Raw genomic sequence first — 17,640 nt, forward strand, 5'->3', positions numbered from 1 at the left:
GGCAGGGCGTCCAGCTTCAATGAGGAGATGGAGTCAGTCATGCCCAGATCTGAGGGAAGAGCATTCCAGGAGATGGATAAGCTCCTGGAAAGGCCCTGAGCTGGGAACAGAGCTGGTGTGTTCCAGGAACAGCAAGAAGGCCCCTGTGGCTGGGGGGAAGGAAGGGCATTGGGGTGGAGATAGGCAGACGGGCAGGTAAGCGCAGACTGTGGCAAGGGGTCTGGCATTCATGTGAAGTGCAATTGAGAGTCTGAAGGTTTTTAAGCAGGGAGATGAAGTGCTCTGACTGAGGTTTTTAAAAGATGCCTCTGTCAGCCCTGTGGAGAACAGACCCAGGGCGGGGCTGGAGGCAAGGCTACAAATGGTTAGGAGGTGACTGTAGTAGTCAGGTGAGAGGTGGGCAGGACCAGGTGAGAAACACGCAGAAAGAGAGAAATAGACTGAGTGGGGACATCATTTGAAGGTGAAAGAAAACAAGACTTACTAATGGATTAAACTGGAGGTGTGGTAGACAGAATCACGGCCCCCAGAGATGTCCACATCCTCATCTCAAAGCCTGTGGATATGTTGTTTTGCATGGCAAAAGGGACTTTTGTAATTAAGATGTAATTAAGGATCTTGAGATAGGAGAATTATCCTGGATTATTTGGGTGGGCCCACTGGGTCCTTAGAAAAGGGAAGTTAGAAGGTCAGAGTCCAAGGAGATGTTAGGACGGAAGTAGGGAGAAAGACTAGAGGACACTAAACCTCTGGCTTTAAAGAAGCAGGAAGGTGACTGGGCACAACGGCTCATACCTATAATCCCAGAACTTTGGGAGGCTGAGGCAGGAGGATTGCTTGTGCCCGGAAGTTTGAGACCAGGCTAGGCAACATAGTGAGACCTTGTCTCTATAAAAATTTTTAAAATTAGCTAGGCTTGGTGGTGCACGCCTTGTAGTCCAAGCTACTAGGGAGGCTGAGGCAGGAGGATCACTTGAGCCTGGGAGGTTGAGGCTGCAGTGAGCCATGATCACACCACTGCACTCCAGCGTGGAAGACAGAGCAAGACCCTATCAAAAAAAAAAAAAAAAGATGGCACTATGCAGCGTCGGTGACCTCTAGAAGCTGGAAAAGGCACAATACAGGTCCTCCCCAAGAACCCCCGGAAGGAACGCAAAACCACTGACACCTGAAGTTAGCCCAGTGAAACCCATTTCTGGCTGTGACCTCCAGAGCGCTGAGAGAAGACATGTGCATTGTCCGCAGCCAGCAAATGAGTGATAATTTGTTACAGCAGCCACAGGAAACAAGCACACAGGATGAGGAAAGGAGAGGGGTTGAAGATAAATCCTCGATTTGAGATAGCACAATGGAGCAGAGAGTGGTGAAATGTTACCATTTACTGAGGTGAGGAGGAATAAAACCAAGAGCTCTGTTTGCACCAAGTGAAATGTGAGACGGCATTCAATATCCAAGTTGAGAAATTAAGTCCAGATCAAAGACTGAGCGGGAAGGACCTGGGAAGAGAAACCACGACCATGTCTGCTACCGAATTAAAAGAGGGTGACTGGGGCTACTGTGGACTGAGTGGTCAGATCAGGGAAAGACTCAAGGGCAGGGCGTCCAGCTTCAATGAGGAGATGGAGTCAGTCATGCCCAGATCTGAGGGAAACCAAGATTAGGAAGGGTTTCTGGAAAGAGGGGTATTCGAGTGCATTGAAAGCTGCTGGAACGCCGGGCACGGTGGCTCATACCTGTAACCCCAGCACTTTGGGAGGCCGAGGCGGGTGGATCACCTGAGGTCAGGAGTTCGAGACCAGCCTGGCCAACTTGTTAAAACGCCATCTCTACTAAAAAAAAAAAAAAATTAGCCAGGCATGGTGGCGCGCACCTGTAATCCCAGCTACTCAAGAGGCTGAGGCAGGAGAATCACTTGAACCCTGGAGGTGGAGGTTGCAGTGAGCCGAGATCGTGCCATTGCACTCCAGCCTGGACAACAAGAGTGAAAAGTCCATCAAAGAAAGACAGAAAGAGAGAGAGAGAGAGAGAGAAAGCAAGCAAGCAGCTGGAACATCAAGTGTAAGATCACAGACTAGCCATTAGACCTGGCAGCACACAGGCCACATCAGAGGGCAGCCTCAACATGAGGCATCTCAGGGGACTGCGGGGTACAAGCCTAACTCACTGAACTGAGGGTTTGCCAGGGAAGGGTTTGCAGGGGGCTGGGCCAGTCCTTAGACAGCGATGGGGGTCCAGGGAGCCTTTAGCAGGGAAGTCTAGGGTGCGGTGCCTGTGCCTGCCAAAGGGAAGGGTCAGGAGAGAAGTGAAGGCTGTGGCAGCCCAGTCCTGAGAAGGTGAGAACGGAAAGGATTCTGAGCACAGGTGAAGGAGCCACTGGCCTCTGAAGGGAGTGAGGGCCCCAAGCAGTGACAGAGGTGAAAGCTGGTAGAGTTAGTGGCATGAAACAAGGGAGTTTCCTAATTGCTTTTATTTCCTCAGTAAAGTATGAGGCAAGGTCATGAGTTAGGCACGAGGGTGGCTTTCAGAGGAAGGGAGAGAGGAACGCGTGGAACAGACACTGTGGAGCGTGGGAATCCGACCTACTGAAGAGTGGCGGTGCTCCTCCAGGTCTGTGGTCACCACTTGCAAGTGGTCAACAGGGTTGATGGGTACTCCCCAGGGACGCAGCTGCGCAGGTGCAGGCATGGGGAGGCAGAGAGCCAGGTGTAACAGGGCAGGGATGCTGTCTAGCAGTGGGGTTAGAAGAGAAGGGCACACACCTCTCCTAGAAAACACAGATGAGGCCGGGCACAGTGGCTCACGCCTGTAATCACAGCACTTTGGGAGGCAGAGGTGAATGGATCACCTAAGGTCGGGAGTTCGAGACCAGCCTGGCCAACATGGTGAAACCCCATCTCTGCTAAAAAAAAAAAATACAAAAAAATTAGCTGGACGTGGTGGCACACACCTGTAATCCCAGCTACTGGGGAGACTGAGGCAGGAGAATTGCTTGAAACCAGGAAGCGGAGGTTGCAGTGAGCTGAGATCACACCACTGCACTCCAGCCTGGGTGCCAGAGCAAGACTCCGACTTAAAAAAAAAAAGAAAATACGAATGAGTTGACCCTATATAAGTCATACCAGGTCACCCTGCCTCTCTGAACTCTCCAGTGGTTCCCCCCTCCCCACCAAGTGAAGGCCAAAATCCTTGTAACTTACCACCTAGCCCCTACCTCCATCTATCCCCTCATACTTATGTTCTAGCTCCAGTGCTTGGGCCACACGAGGGGCTCCATAAATATTTCTGGAACCAACCAATCAATCAACATATCTCCCTTTCACAGACGAAGCCCAACCAAACAGCCTGGCCTCGGGAGACTCAGCTCCCCTGGGGTGCCTGGGACACAGTCTGGCCATGACTGTGGGCTGGAATCCAGGCCTTTCCATTCCCACCACAGGGCTCCTGCTGGTTCCTCCCGACTCCCATAACTCTCTTGGTTTAAACTGTGGCCCAGTTCAGAGGCACTGGCTATTCGGAACTCTTGACTGAAAAGCAAAGATGGCAAAAGGCAAAGATGAAGGGGCGCAAAAGAAGTTGGCAGAAACAATATTCTGGGAAAATCTTGGTAGTCAGAGTCCAGGCTTCATGCCAAGCCTCCCCCCACATCTACACACACAGCGCAGAGGCTAGAAGAACAGGATGGGAGAGTAAAGTGTGGGAAGAGAAGACAATCCTTCCGCTACACTGGCAGAAGAGATGAGTACGCTGGTCACACACACACACACACACACAGTTCCTAGAGAAGCCTGATACAAGAAAAGGTAACCTGAAAGTCATTAGCGTAGAGCTGGTTTGGCCTGTCCCCGGAGCCCGGCAGGGCAGGAAGTGACTCTACCAGGCAGGGGGATGTTATCAGGCCGGCCCAGAGGGCTTGGAAATGGCCTCTCAGGAAGCCAGCTCCACACAGGCGAGTTCAACACACTCGCAGAGAGTCAAAAGACTGCAGGTCTGTGGGCTGCAGGTCTGTGGGCTGCAGGTCTGTGGGCTGCAGGTCTGTGGGCGGACAGGTGGCACTGAGTCCTGGCCTGGTGGTGTGGAGAGGCCCCCGGGACGCTGAGAGGAGTGTCCAGAGCAAGTGAGATCTGGGCCGGGCCTGAGGGACTTCTCCAAGCATGGCAGGAGCTCCCCAAGTGCAATTCCAGGTGGAAAGGAGGCTCAGCACGGTTGGGAGTGCGTTGGAGTAGAGGCCAGGAAGGGGTGTCACAGGCTGCGAGCCAGCTGCGAAGGGTCTCAGAGCCCACCTCCCCAGGCCTCAGGGCCCGAGACTCAGTGGTGAGTCACCTCCCTTGGCCTGGTGGGCCAGGGACGGGTAGGCAGCATTTACTGCGGGTCCCAAGACTCGGCACCTGGTCGGCTGGACACGCTGCAGCTGGCTCACTTCAGAGAAAGCACTGCTTCCTGTTAGGCTTCCGGCCTGCAAGGGCCAGGGGGGCAGTTCCTCAAGGGAACCAGGCCTCACAGCAAAAAGGGCTGAGCCCACAGAGGGACAGTGGAGGGGACCTGAACCCCTCCCTGGGGAAGGCTGCTCAGCAAGTGTCCACCCTGCAGGTCCACAAAAGCCACAGGAAAGGAAGGTCATGGGCATTCTGTCAGTCCCGCCAGCAAGCCAGGACTCACCCAGAGCCCCAGGTGTGCAGGGCCGCACAGTCACCCTGGAGACACCAACAGTCTTCGGTGTGGGGCCAGGTCTCAGGTGGATGCCCACAGCCACTCCCAGACCTGAGCACGGGCCCGTGTCTGCTAAGAGCTGCAGGTGCATCTTAGACATCAGTTCAGGGCCTCAGGCCAGTGGCTGGCACACAGTAGGTGTTCAGTAAGAGTTTGATGAGTAGTGAATCTCAGTAAACTAATCAAAGGCAGAGGCCAAGTTGTTCATTTAATAATTTTCTCTTTTTTTGTTGTTTTTGGAGACAAAGTCTTGTTCTGTCACCAGGCTGGAGTGCAGTGGCGCAATCTCAGCTGACTGCAACCTCCACCTCCCAGGTTCAGGCAATTCTCCTGCCTCAGCCTCCCGCGCAGCTGGGATTACAGGCGTGTACTACGACAGCCGGCTAATTTTTTTGTATTTTCAGTAGAGACGGGGTTTCACCATGTTGGCCAGGCTGGTCTCGAAATCCTGACCTCAGGTGATCCACCCACCTTGGCCTCCCAAACTGCTGGGATTGCAGGCGTGAGCCACCGTGCCCGGCCTAAGCCTCACCTCTGTCTGCAAAGTTGGAACAGGGGTAAGGAGGGACTCGAGAGCTAGCTTTGCTTTTCCCTCAGGCATTATTTGGGGGTTAAGTGAGGTTGCAGTAACCAGTTCCCAACGGCTTGTATAGAGATAAAGCCTGAAGCCGAACAGAGACCACTAGTGAGACCTTCATCAAGGAGATATGGGGAATAAGCCACCCTGCAGGGGGTCCGTGCCCTGCCTCAGCTCATCAGAGCCACTCCTGTGAGTCCTGCAGCAGGCACAGCTGGATGCCCAGGGGCACTTGGCCTCCTTGGTCCCCCCGGGGAAGGTGGGGCTGTGGCCTTTGCCTCTGGAAGGGCCTGCCCTTTCTCCAGTTCCTCCCTTGCGGGATAAGCAGCTGACATGCAAAGATCTGATCAGATGTGGAAGAAAAAACTAAGAGTTTCTTCTCTGTTCCTGGAAGTACTTGACACGAACACAACAAAAAGTCAACAATTCAGTTTCATTGATTAATTAATTGAGCACCAACTGTATGCCAGACACCGTTACTGGTGGTTGGGATACAGCAATGAACAAAACCAGCACAAAGCCCTGCCCTCCCAGGGCTGAGAGTCTAGTGGTCACGTTCCTCTCTGCATCCCCACTACACACACAGCACCCCCACATTCTGTACGGGGCTCGCCAAAGCACTGAATGTACAGTTAGAGGAGGAGGACTGTGGAGTCTGGCAGCCGTGGGCTGAAGCCAGAGTTCTGCACTGCCTCGTTCTGTGACCCAGCCAACACCACGCTGCTTCAGTTTTGGGCCGGAGTCACAATCAGTACAACCAGAACCTCACCTCCCCGCTGCAGGGCTTGTTACATCCACTATCACTGCAGGTGTTATCGGCCCACCTGCCCCCTGCACCCTTTGCAAAGAAACCGAGCATCTGAACCTTTCTATCCTACTTCCACACACAAGACTCCTGACTCTATCAGGCTGCTTTCAAATAACGCTGGTGCGGGAAACTGCACTGTCTCATTTACTCCACAAAACAACCTTGCAGATAAAGGTGAGGCTTAAGCCGGCCACAGTGACTCACACCTGTAATCCCAGCACTTTGGGAGGTCAAAGCAGGCAGATCACTTGAGCCCAGGAGTTCAAGACCAGCCTGGGTGACATGGTGAAACCTCATCTCTACAAAAAATACAAAAATTAGCTGGGCATAGTGGTACATGCCTGTAGTCCTAGCTACTTGGGAGGCTGGGGTGGGAAGATTGCTTGAGCCTGGGAGGTTGAGGCGATACTGAGCCGTGATCACACCACTGCACTCCAGTCTGAGAGACAGAGTGAGAACCTGTCTCAAAAATAAAAGAAAAAGAGTGAGGCTCGGAGAAGTTGAGTCACTCACTCACTTAAGGCCAGACAAGCAGGAAGCGTCAGAACCGGGATCTGAACCCAGGTATAACAGGGCAAAGCCCACTGCTTTCTCCTGCCCAGGGTTCCTTTCCCCTTTGCTAAAACACCTCTATCTACGTGAAAGGGTGAACTACTTTTCCACTTGCCCAGGACTGAGGGAGTTTCTGGGGCTCAGGACTTTGGATGCTAAAACCAGAAAAGTCTCAGGCCAACCAGGACGAGTTGGTCACCCTCACGCCACCATCCTGCCCAAGATCCTCCTCCTGGTGCCCTGCCAGGCCCTGCTTACCCACTGCCACTGAGTCTGACCTCTCCAGGCTCCCAGCTGCACCCTCTGTGCCTTGTAAGCAATGCTGTCATTGCTGTCCTCAGGCTGCAGGGTCACATTCTATCTCCCACATGGACAACCATGTCTAAAGTCTGGTCCCAGAACCCCGGGCACCATAATCACCTGGGGCACTGGGATCCTGTTCTCTGAGTCCCCAAACCACTAAGACCTCCTGAAGTAGAAACTTGGGACCAGCCTGCCAATCCAAGTTGCTAACTAGCCCCCAGGGGACCCTGCTGTCCAGAGGTTGAGCAACAATCCTGAACTGTAAGCTTTCCCTGCCTGGTGACCTGCTCACTCTGTTTCTTCTGATGGCCCTCTGATACCTGGTGCTGTGTCCACACATAGTAGGTGCTCATTAAATGCTAACCATTGTGGTTCAGAGCAAAGGCTCCCACACTTGCCTACTCAAACTACCTGAGGCTGTTTAAAAATGTAGATTTCCAGCTTCTACCTTGAGCCAAGAGAATCACCACCCTCAGCCAAGATGTCTGGTAATTTATAAACTACACTTAGTTTAGTATTACTCAAAGCATGTTGCATACCTGCAGCACTGGGAGCTTAAGAATGCAGAACCCCAGCTCCAGCCCAGACCTACTACATCAGTATCTGCGGGAATGGGGCTTTGCAGTCTGGATTCTAACAAGCTGTCTAAGTGATTCTTTGATCCAACCAGTTTAGAAAAACATTAGTGTAATAGAAGAACAGTGAAACTAGTTGGAAGTGGGCTAGAATCCAGCTCAATTAACAGCTCTAGCCTCAGTCTACTCAGTCCCTGAATGAGAATTACCCCTGACCTCATTCTCTTGTTGTGATGATTAACTGAGATCTATGTAAAAGTTCATGCCCAGAATCTGGCACACAAGAGAGACCCAAGAGACTGGGCACAGTGGCTCAAGCCTGTAATCCCAGCACTTTGGGAGGCCGAGGGAAGACGATCGCTTGAGCCCAGGAGTTTAAGACCAGACTGGGCAACATAGGGAAACCCGTCTCTACAAAAAATATATACAGAGAGAGAGAGAAAGAGACCCAAGAAATGAAGCTCATTCTTCTTCCCTGCTAGCACTGTTTTAACACTCATTAAGTCAGGATAGCTACAGCTTCAGATGATCAAGTGATGTGTACAAGGTGGCTTGGAAGGCCAATGTGGAAGATTCTGACTCCAGGCCTGGTGGCCTCTAAAAGGACCAGACCAGATCTGCTCTGCATGGTTCTGGCACTGCCACCACTAGCCACACTTGATGAGCAGGGACAAACAAATCCCATGGAGGGAAGGGCTGCAGCCACTCCATTAGCTTTCCTGTAGCTGTGGCCATCTTTTGTATTTTATGGCACCCATTTGACCTATCTCTGGGTCAGACATCCGCTCATCCTTGTCTTGGTGGCTGATGGGAATGCTTTTGAGATCTCAGAAAACCTCATCCCTCTTCCTGGGCTTCTCAGATGGGAGACACTGGCTTTCACGCATGTCAAAGGCCTGCAACCCTCCACCATCTACCAAGCATGAGGTCACTCAGAGGGGCAGGAATCCACCCACATGTGGCCAGTGTGAATAAGGACCAAAGGCCATTCCTGCGTGCCCAGGGCACAGCCGGCCGGGCAGCTGGGGTGCAGGGGTGCTCTGGGTAAGTAAGAGGTGTACCAGTTAGAATGCCTTCAGCAGCCAGTAATGACCAAACACCTGACTCAGTGTGACTTCCACAAGAAGGAATTTATTCTCTCACATAACAGGAAGTCCAGAGAAGGGCTGCTCCAGGGCCAGTTGCTATCAGCAGTCTGGTGACATAATCGAGCGAGATTCTTCTTGTCTCTCTGCACTTCCGCTCTCCTTGGGTCTGCCTTACTCCTGGGTCAGGTGCCCTCATGGCCATAAGATGGCCACAGCTCCAGACCTCAAAGATATGAATGATTTCCAGGGGAAAAAGAGAGACTACTTCTTCCCTTTTAAGCATGGAAGTCACCCTTAAGCACAAGGAAATCTTTCCCAGAAGCCCCTCCACTGAGCAAATGGTCCCTGATGTCTCATTGGTCAGAACTAATTCACATGCTATCACTTCAAACCAATCACAGGCAAGGGAGTGTATCTACCGGGGCCAGGGCCCCTACAGCGAAGCACACGGCACCACTGCTGACAGCTGAACAAAACTGGGCCCAATCAAGGAGGAGAATGGGTGGGAGTCTAGGCTGGGGGACAATGCTGGATTAACAACCAGGGAGCCTCTGGCTAGCCCTGGCTCACAAGACCCCACCAACCCCAAGGGCAAACACCTGTCCTTGCAGGACGCCATTTCTCAGGGACCGAGTCATCAGGTGGTATTCACGTAACTTGGCCCTCACTTCCATTTGGAAAACCCTTGGCCTGACTTCCTTCCTTACGCCTGTTCCAGCTGCTCATGAAAGCCGAGCCAATTCAACACAGCATGTGCTGTGAGCCCAACTCCATGTCATGGGGCCAGAAAGGTAGAACTATGGCCCTTCGCCCTCTAGAAGCTGAGCATTTGGTGAGAAGACAAGGCATATGCCAAAATCGGTGGAGTCGGAGAGGGAAACAGCCCTGAGCTGGGAGATGGGAGTGGGTAACACCCACCACCACCAGCAACAGACAACAGCTGGTAACTAGGGAAGGCTTACTCTATGCAGGCACTAAGAAGTACTTTTAGGTATTTTGGTTTTTTCTTCATTTGATCCTTAAAACCTCCCTATAAGTTTGGCACTATTATGACAGGTTCATAATACCTTACCTACAGTTTCCGAAATCCAGGGCTCTCTAAAAACCAAAAGTTGTTTTTTTGTTATTAATCATTTATGGGATGGCAGAAACCTCAGCTGAACCCATGTGAGGCTATTTATAGTCTATTTCTCCCTTTTGCAGTGACTGCTTATATGCTTTGATGCAGAAATACTGACCCGTTTTATTACAAAATGCTGCCCCAGACCCCATTGGGAATGTCACATAATGTCCAGTATACATAACATGTTCCAAAAAAATTCTGCATTCTGAAATACATCTGGCCCCAAGAGCTTCCGAAAAAGGGTTTCGGATGTGTGTCACCACTCTACAAAGGGGGCTTTGCAATTTGAAGGTTACCTCCCTTAGGAAGCAGGTGAGCCACGCTTTGAAATCAAGCAACCCAACTCCAAGCCAGGGCTCTTACCCACTCTGCTTGCATCTGCCCCTTGCTGGTTGGTGGCTGTAAGGAAGACATCTCCCTCTCCGGAACTGTTTTGTCATCTATAAGAAGTTGGACTACATCAATGGGTTTCAAAGTTTTTTGTTTTAAAATGTATTTGGCTGGGCGCGGTGGCTCACGCCTGTAATCCCAGCACTTTGGGAGGCCGAGGCGGGCGGATCATGAGGTCAGGAGATCGAGACCATCCTGGCTAACACGGTGAAACCCCATCTCTACTAAAATACATATATATATATATAAAGTTAGTCAGGCATGGTGGCAGGCACCTATAGTCCCAGCTACTTGGGAGGCTGAGGCAGGAGAATGGTGTGAACCCGGGAGGCAGAGCTTGCAGTGAGCCGACATTCACCACTGAACTCCAGCCTGGGCGACAGAGCGAGACTCCGTCTAAAAAATAATAATAATAAAATAAAAAAGGTATATTAGCCCTTCCTTCAAAGGAAACCTTAAGGAAAAGTATAACTGCTCCAGCGAGTGAGGCCTGCTCACCAGAGCCCTAAAGATGTTCCCAGAGGGGTTCCTTGACAGCACAGTTTGAAAACTGCTACACAGCATAATCTGTAAGGTCTTCTCTGGTTCTAACATTGTACGGTTGTCTCCTGTGAGGCAAACAGCCTTTTCAGTGATGAAAGGACAGCTGGGAGGAACTTGAAGCAGACCCTGACAGATGGGTAGGCTTTTGATCTGCAGAGAGGATTCCAGAGTCAAATAGTGTGAGCAAAGGTGCAGAGACAATAAGCAAGGTGTGTGGGAGGGTCCAGGAGGCCAGAGCAGCCGAGGGAAGTCAGGGGAACGAAGGCAGTGCAGCAGGCGACATGAGGACATGCTGGAAGTGCTGGCCAGACCAAGCAGATGGATGAGGCCGGGGATGAGCTGCGCAGCCCCAGCCCCACTGTGCGCAGCCACAAGAAATCCAGGTCCTTCTGCCCTGACTGCCATGGCCACGAGCCCCAATGCCTAGCTCAGTGCCATCAATCGGCCATTGTCAAATAAATGAGTCTTCTGAATCCAAAAATCAGGACATATGGCCTGCCACAAAGGTGTAGTCTTCTGAGAACAACAGGGCAGACTGTTTGAAAGCAGGAAGACGGCCCGGAAAGGCCAAAATAGAGGGTCACTGGAGGTCTCACTGGTGTCCTTCCCCACCTTCTGGGAGCAGGTGGGCTCCCAGGAGTCTGCGGTGCCCCAGGCACGTCCAAAGAAGCCACCTCTAAACAACAGGGCCGCCTCACCCCACAGCAGAGACTCTCAGTTAAACCTCAGTCCTGTTTCCAGAGAAGACCCTCAGGCCAGCCAGGGAGGACTACAGTCCACCCTGACGCCTCTCCTTCACAGGAGGGTGTGCATGAGCCCAGGCGGCGTCTAGGAGCCCAGTACCCTGCACCCTCCACCAAGGGGAAGCCACATCACTGTAGATGCCCGCACTTAAAACAACACAGATCTCCACACCCTCTTCATGGTCTGAATACATTTGCTTACCAAACTATGCCCCGGAAATACTTTGTTTCAGGCACCATTTCCCGACCTACCCGTCACCAAGAGGTAATTAAAATGTCTCAAAACCTTACAGGATCCGACAGGCAATGATCTCCTAAGGGAGAAGCTACCATTTGGGGCCTAATCTTTCTAAGTGAATTCAGTCACTGAGTTTGCCTAAGAAGATTAACAGGCTGGGGAAGGAGGGAAGCCACACTGCCTCAGAAAAGGGAGTGGCCGTCCGTCAGGACAGTCACAGACCTCCAATGTACCTGTTTGTGTCACCGCAATAGGCGGGAGTCTTGACTGGGCACTAGCTCAAGTGTGTCACTTCTTGGTCCCCCACTCTCTTTTTTCCCTGCCAGGCTGACAGCTGGGACCTGGCCTACCTTGCCCAGGGTCACACGGGGTCAGCTGCAGGGAACCAACCCCATTATGACCCTGTGCCCTGGCTGACAGGTACCACCCACTGAATCCTCACAGGCGCCCTGAGAGAGTGGGCACTAGGAGCTGGCTGAGCAGGGAGGAAAGGCAGGCTCCGAGAGGCTAAGAAACTGGCTGGAGGTCACCTAGCCGCCACAGGTAAGGTCCAAATTTTAGCCTAGGTGCAGGTCACTGCACTTTCACACACAGTGGTGACCTCATCATTGGGAGGCTGGAGGGTAACATTCTGGAGAGAGAGGACAGTTGGGCCTGTCCTCCCAGGGACCAGGACCGACCTGTGAAGCCACATGAAGCTGGTGTGCAGTCCTGTCTTTATCCCTGAGTGCTCAGGCTGCTGCCTCAGCTCCAAGCCAGGGCACCTCAGGCTTCCCTGAGTCCCCAAGCCCCTGGACACTTTGCTGACATGTGGATTCTAACACCACACATCTGAAGCCAGCCCAAGAATCCGCATTTCTCACAGGTTCCCAGTGGTGCCCCTGCGCCTCATCCCCAGGCCACACTTCAGCCTACGAGGGCCTAGGCTTCCTGCCTCCCAGCCCCACCCTTTACTTAGGTGACCATTCTCTCGCTGGGACTCACCCGGGCCTGGTGCACACCTAGCTACCACCACATTTGGGTTTTTTGAGATGGTGCAATGAAAATGGTGACTACAGTAGGGTACGAGGAAGAAGACAGTCTTCTGAGTTCAGTTTTCAACTTGGCATTTGTCCTTTTCTTCCTTATCCACCTCTTGGCAAATCGTCTAAACCAATTCATCTCAAAGGAGTCAGGCTGGGGCAGCACGCTCTGAAAGCATCCACTATTCAGAGTCCTTAACGGGGCGGGGCTGCCATGCTTCCTTCCCGTAAGGAGCTAACGCTGCTGGGTAGCGAAGCCCACTACAAGTGAGAGCTTTGGGAAAGAGGGATTCCTCTGCTTAGAACTTTCCCATGGCCCCGTCTCACTCACAGGAAAGTCCAAGCCTTACCCTCGGCCTACCAGGCCCCGCCACTCTCTGCCCTTGAAGTTCCCTCCCTAGAACACGCTTTTCTACCTCCTTAGGTCTAATCTCGGATGCTGCCTTCTTGGGGAGGCCTTCCAGGGCCACCCTATTTAAACTAGTAGTTCCTGCATCCTCCACTCCCAGCCCACTCCAAAGCACTTATTCCCCTTCCCCTTTTTCTCTTTGATAGCACTGACCACCATCTGACACCCTGTAAACTTTACCTAAGGATTATATTGATTATCTGTCTCCCTGCCCCTTCCCTACTGGGATGTGAGTTTCGTAAAGGCTGAGATTTTTGCCATTTTTGTCTGTTTTGTTTACTGGTGTATTTCCAGTGCCTAAAACGGTGGCTAGCACAGAGCAGGTACTCAATCTTTGTGGAAGGAAGGAAGGAATGAGTGGCTGGCCCTAAGAGATACTAGCTTAACCCTCATAACAACGCCTGCAAGCTAAGTCACTTAAATCCCATTCAAAATGAGAAAACTGAGGCTCTGAGTGGTTAAGTGATTTGGCCAATGTCACAAAGTCAAGAAGTGGCCAAGGTCACAAGAATCAGGCCCCCGTCTGGCTGGCTCCCAACACTGTACTTTTTTTTTTTTTTTTTTTTTTGCCTGTGGGTTGTTTTCAAGGTAACTGTATTAGTATGACAAACATGACATTCCCTTGCTTTCCTTATTCTAAGCAGTAGATGCTTTAACTTCAGGATTCTGCAAAATCTGCCCAGAACTTGTGCTCATGCACCTGAGAATCTATGGGGGAGTCGGTGCCCCAAAAGCCAGGAAGAAGTCCCTCTACCAGCCCGAGAGTGGGAAGGCCTCCCCAGTCAAAGGAAGGGAAGGCCCCTCCTGCACACACTCCTCTGAACACCAAAGGAGAGCCACAACCACTCTGGTTTGGTTTCATCTTTTTCTTGGCTTTATCGTTTTATTTTCCTGAGCACTCATTCTCTCTGATCTTTTCAAGTCTGGGTAACTTTTTGCCATCAATGGCTACCACTCACCATGTGAGTCTCTAGGACAAAAATCTATCTGCCATGAGTTTCCCAAACTGAACTTGCACACAGACCCATGGACCACAGTGCCCCCGCAAACCCCACTCCCCAAGCCCCACTCATGACTGCATCTTAGGCCATCGGGAGCAGCCCCTGGGAGGACAGCTAAGCCTTTCGGGGGCCATGAAGGTGAATAGGAAGGGCCCACACCACCAAAAACCCATCTACCCTCTCATTCCAGGGACCACCATTGCTTGAGTCCCCCTTCATCTGCCTGTCATTCTCAATCACATTAACTCATCTATTTTGTTTCAATCACTTCTCACCATCTGAAGCTGTGCTGTTTATTTATTTCCGTATTTGCTTATTACCTGCTTCCTGAGAGCAGGGTGAGGGCATGAGGGCAGCGGCTTGGTCAGTGCTGTTCACCACTGTTCTGTGACTGGCACAGGTGGGCACGCAAATATTGGGTGAATGAATAAGCAAAGACAGCAGGAACCAAGTGGATTCAGAAGAAAAAAGACCAGGAGGCTCACAAATAAACCCATTTAATCCTAACGTCAACCTGCACAGAAGGTGTCATTATGCCTACACAGCTGGGAAGCCACAAAGTAGACCCAGGACTGTGCAACTCTGAGAGGAAAAGAGAAAATGCTGCAGGTAAGTGGAGAAGCAGGTGTGCCTGACACGGAGGGTAAGGGCAAGCTGCCTGTGGGGCCCAGGGCACTGAATACCATCTCCTCAAAGGCTGACATAACTGAGAAGAGTCCACATTTTCCACCCAGCGGAGCCCAGAGAGGGTCTGTGCTATCTCCCTGCCCCTGACACCACCATGGCACCTGCGTTCACCCAGAAGATACCTGCCCACAGCACACACCCATCACTGAGTGTGCAAAACCGAGTTCTAATTTCCAGACACTAATACCATAGGACACAAACCACCGTCCAGGAGGACACGTGACATCCCTCTCCTTTCTGGGTAGTCTGAAGTGAGAAGGTTGAAAATAGTGCAGATGTCCTTTCTTAGAGCAGCGCCACCATCCATTCATTCACTCTTTCATTCATTTGTTCAGCCAACATGTGCCACTCGGCCTGGGGAAGCCCAGGATGAAATGAGACAAACCCTCTGCCCTCTGGCCACCGTGCGCTGGTGGCTGCGCTTTAGGCGGGTACTAAAAGACAAGCAAATATTAAAGATACTCGCTTCCAAAACAAATAAGGCCACGTGGAGCTGTGCACTGGAATGGGATTCTGGATGCAATTTTGATTTGATTGGGTACAAGAACCAATTCAGTGAAAGGGGTCATGGACCAACTCCAGGCACCAGGCTCCTACTCAAAGGCTGCCTCAGACCCCCTTCTGGCCCAGGCACCAACCCCTCACCCACCCAACTCCATCCCCCGACATTCTTCAACCACATTCTCATCTCGCTCCACAATATTCTCCCTCCAGGTCCCCCTGACTCTATTTCTCCTCTATTCCCAACCCTGACCTCTCTAGGTCGGCAGCCTTGATGCTACTTTTCCAAACGCCAGGACACACAGCCCAGTCTGCTTTCTACCACCACCCCACACACCCCGAGTCTGCGCTTCCACCCAGAACCCCTTAAACACCATATGTTTACAAACCAGATTCCCCAGGGGTCTATGTACAACACCCCATTCTCAAGACCCCATAAACACATCCTGGTTGCCTGAGCACACCATACACACACTGTGGACTTCACCCTTGTCCTGAGGGACCCCCTCACCCCCATCATCTCCAACTTCCTAGAAGCCCCAGGCCGGCCCCTGACCTCCTGGGGTCCCGGTGGAGCAGCGGACTCGCTGAGACCCCCCCACACCCCAGACTCCGCAGAAGCCCGCCCTGCACGCTTGAACCCCGGACGCCGGTACGGCCCCTGGCGCCCCCCGGACCCCCACACCGCGTGACTCCGGGGCACCCGGGCTCCCCCAGGCCCCGGCCCCGCGCACATCCCCTGGGCCGCAGCTCCTTCGCGGCCCGGCCGCGCCCCTGCCCTCGCCCCGCGCCCGGCCGCGCCTCGGGGGCCCGTTCCCGCGGAGGCCGCGGCGCCCCCCGCAGCCCAGGCCGGCGCGCCCGGCGCGTACCGTTGGCGATAAGCTTGGCCGACAGCTGCTTGACGAGCTCGGGGATCCGCTCCCACTGGCACTCGGAGCGGCAGCGCTCGATCTCCGTCTCCAGCCGCGAGCCTGCCTTCTTGGTCGCCATCGCGGCCTGGCCGGGCCCGGCCGCCCGCCCCGCAGGCCCCGCCGCCGCCGCCGCGGCGCCCCCTCGCCGCCTCCCGCTGCCGCCGCGGGCTCGGGCTCCGGCTCCCGGCTCCGCGGCGTAACGGGAGCGCCGGCTGGGGAAGGGGCGGGGAGGCGGGCGGCGGCGGCGGGCGCGGCGGGGCCCCGGGCGCCGCGAGGAGCGGCCCCTGCCGGCCAGGGCCGGAGCCGCAGCACGGGCCGGGGCCGGGGCAGGGGCCGGGGTGGGGCCTGAGGCAGGAGACAGGGGCCGGCGGGAGGAAGGGCGGGGGGCGCCGGGAGGCCAGGGGGAGGGACTGGGGGTGTCTGTGTCGGGGTGGAGACCGAGGGGAAGTGGGGGTGGGGGTGGGGGAGGGGGGTAGGATAGAGATCTGACCAAGGGCGGGTGAGGGGTCTGGTGGGGTGGGGGTCGGGGCAGGATGAAGGGGAGGGAGAGGATCGGGAGGGAGCTAGCGACAACCTGGGAGCGGGTTGGACCCCCAGGAGTAGGGCCAAGAAAGGGCAGTGACCCTGGGGAAGGTCACCGCCCGGCAGGACCGGTGAGCCGGGTGTGAGGGGTCGGGGGAGGCTGGTCCGAGCTTGTCCTGCCATCTCAGGTGGCCAGCGGTTCCCTGGGCCCGGTTAGCCTGTGCCCCTTAGCAGGTGCCCCTCTGCCCCGCAGCCTTAGCCCCTACCCAGCCAGAGGTGGACGGAGACTCCTCCATCTCAGGCAAGGCACAGCACCTGCCAGGGTGCCCTAGACGGCTGAGCGGAGCCAGGCAGGGACTGCCACTCTCAGATGCCAGCTCTCAGGCCCCCTGAGGGGAAGGCACAGTCACTGGTGGGGCCTCCTGTGTTGGCCACCTAGACTGAGAGCTAGGGAGGTGTCCCGCTGTGTTCTTTCAGTGAATCAACTGTCTAGTGATCACCTTCTATGTGCTGGGTGCTGCTTCAGGTTCCAGAGATAGAATTGTGAACTAAAAAGACAAAATTCCTGTCTTGAGGGAGCTTACATTCCAGTTCGGGGGGAAAATTAAGCAAAATAAAGTAGTAAACTAGACTGTAAAAATGGCTATTTGAAGAAACAGAGAAAGGTCCAGTGAGGAACACCGTTGGGACAGGCAGGTGGCTCATGCCTGTAATCCCAGCTCCTCAGGAGGCTGAGGCAGGATGATTGCTTGAGCCCAGAAGGTGGAGGCTGCAGTGAGCAGTGAACGCACTTCGGCCTGAGCAAGTGTTGCCATGTAAAATGGGGCAGTCAGGGATGGCCTCACGGAGGTGGCATTGGACTTGAAGAAAGTAAGAGGGAACCATGAGGATATCTCTGCGGGAGGAGTATCCCAGGCAGAGAACACCACAAGTGCAAGGC

General features: G+C 53.6%; 1 protein-coding gene across 17 annotated transcripts in view; it reads right to left on the minus strand.

The window, feature by feature from the left end:
* Positions 1–16,392, minus strand: part of TTC7B (tetratricopeptide repeat domain 7B) — a 274,722-nt gene extending 258,330 nt beyond the window's left edge. For all 17 annotated transcript variants that reach the window (XR_012416059.1, XR_012416058.1, XR_012416057.1 and 14 more), the window contains exon 1: positions 16,137–16,392. Coding sequence is in view for 10 of the 17 variants with exons in the window: in XM_073998062.1 (XP_073854163.1) it covers positions 16,137–16,257 (121 nt within the window). In the remaining 7 variants the exon portion in view is untranslated. The remainder of the gene's footprint in view (positions 1–16,136) is intronic.
* Positions 16,393–17,640: the final 1,248 nt, after the last annotated feature.

Source organism: Macaca fascicularis, chromosome 7 (genome assembly GCF_037993035.2).
Source record: "Macaca fascicularis isolate 582-1 chromosome 7, T2T-MFA8v1.1".
Lineage (NCBI taxonomy): Eukaryota > Metazoa > Chordata > Mammalia > Primates > Cercopithecidae > Macaca > Macaca fascicularis.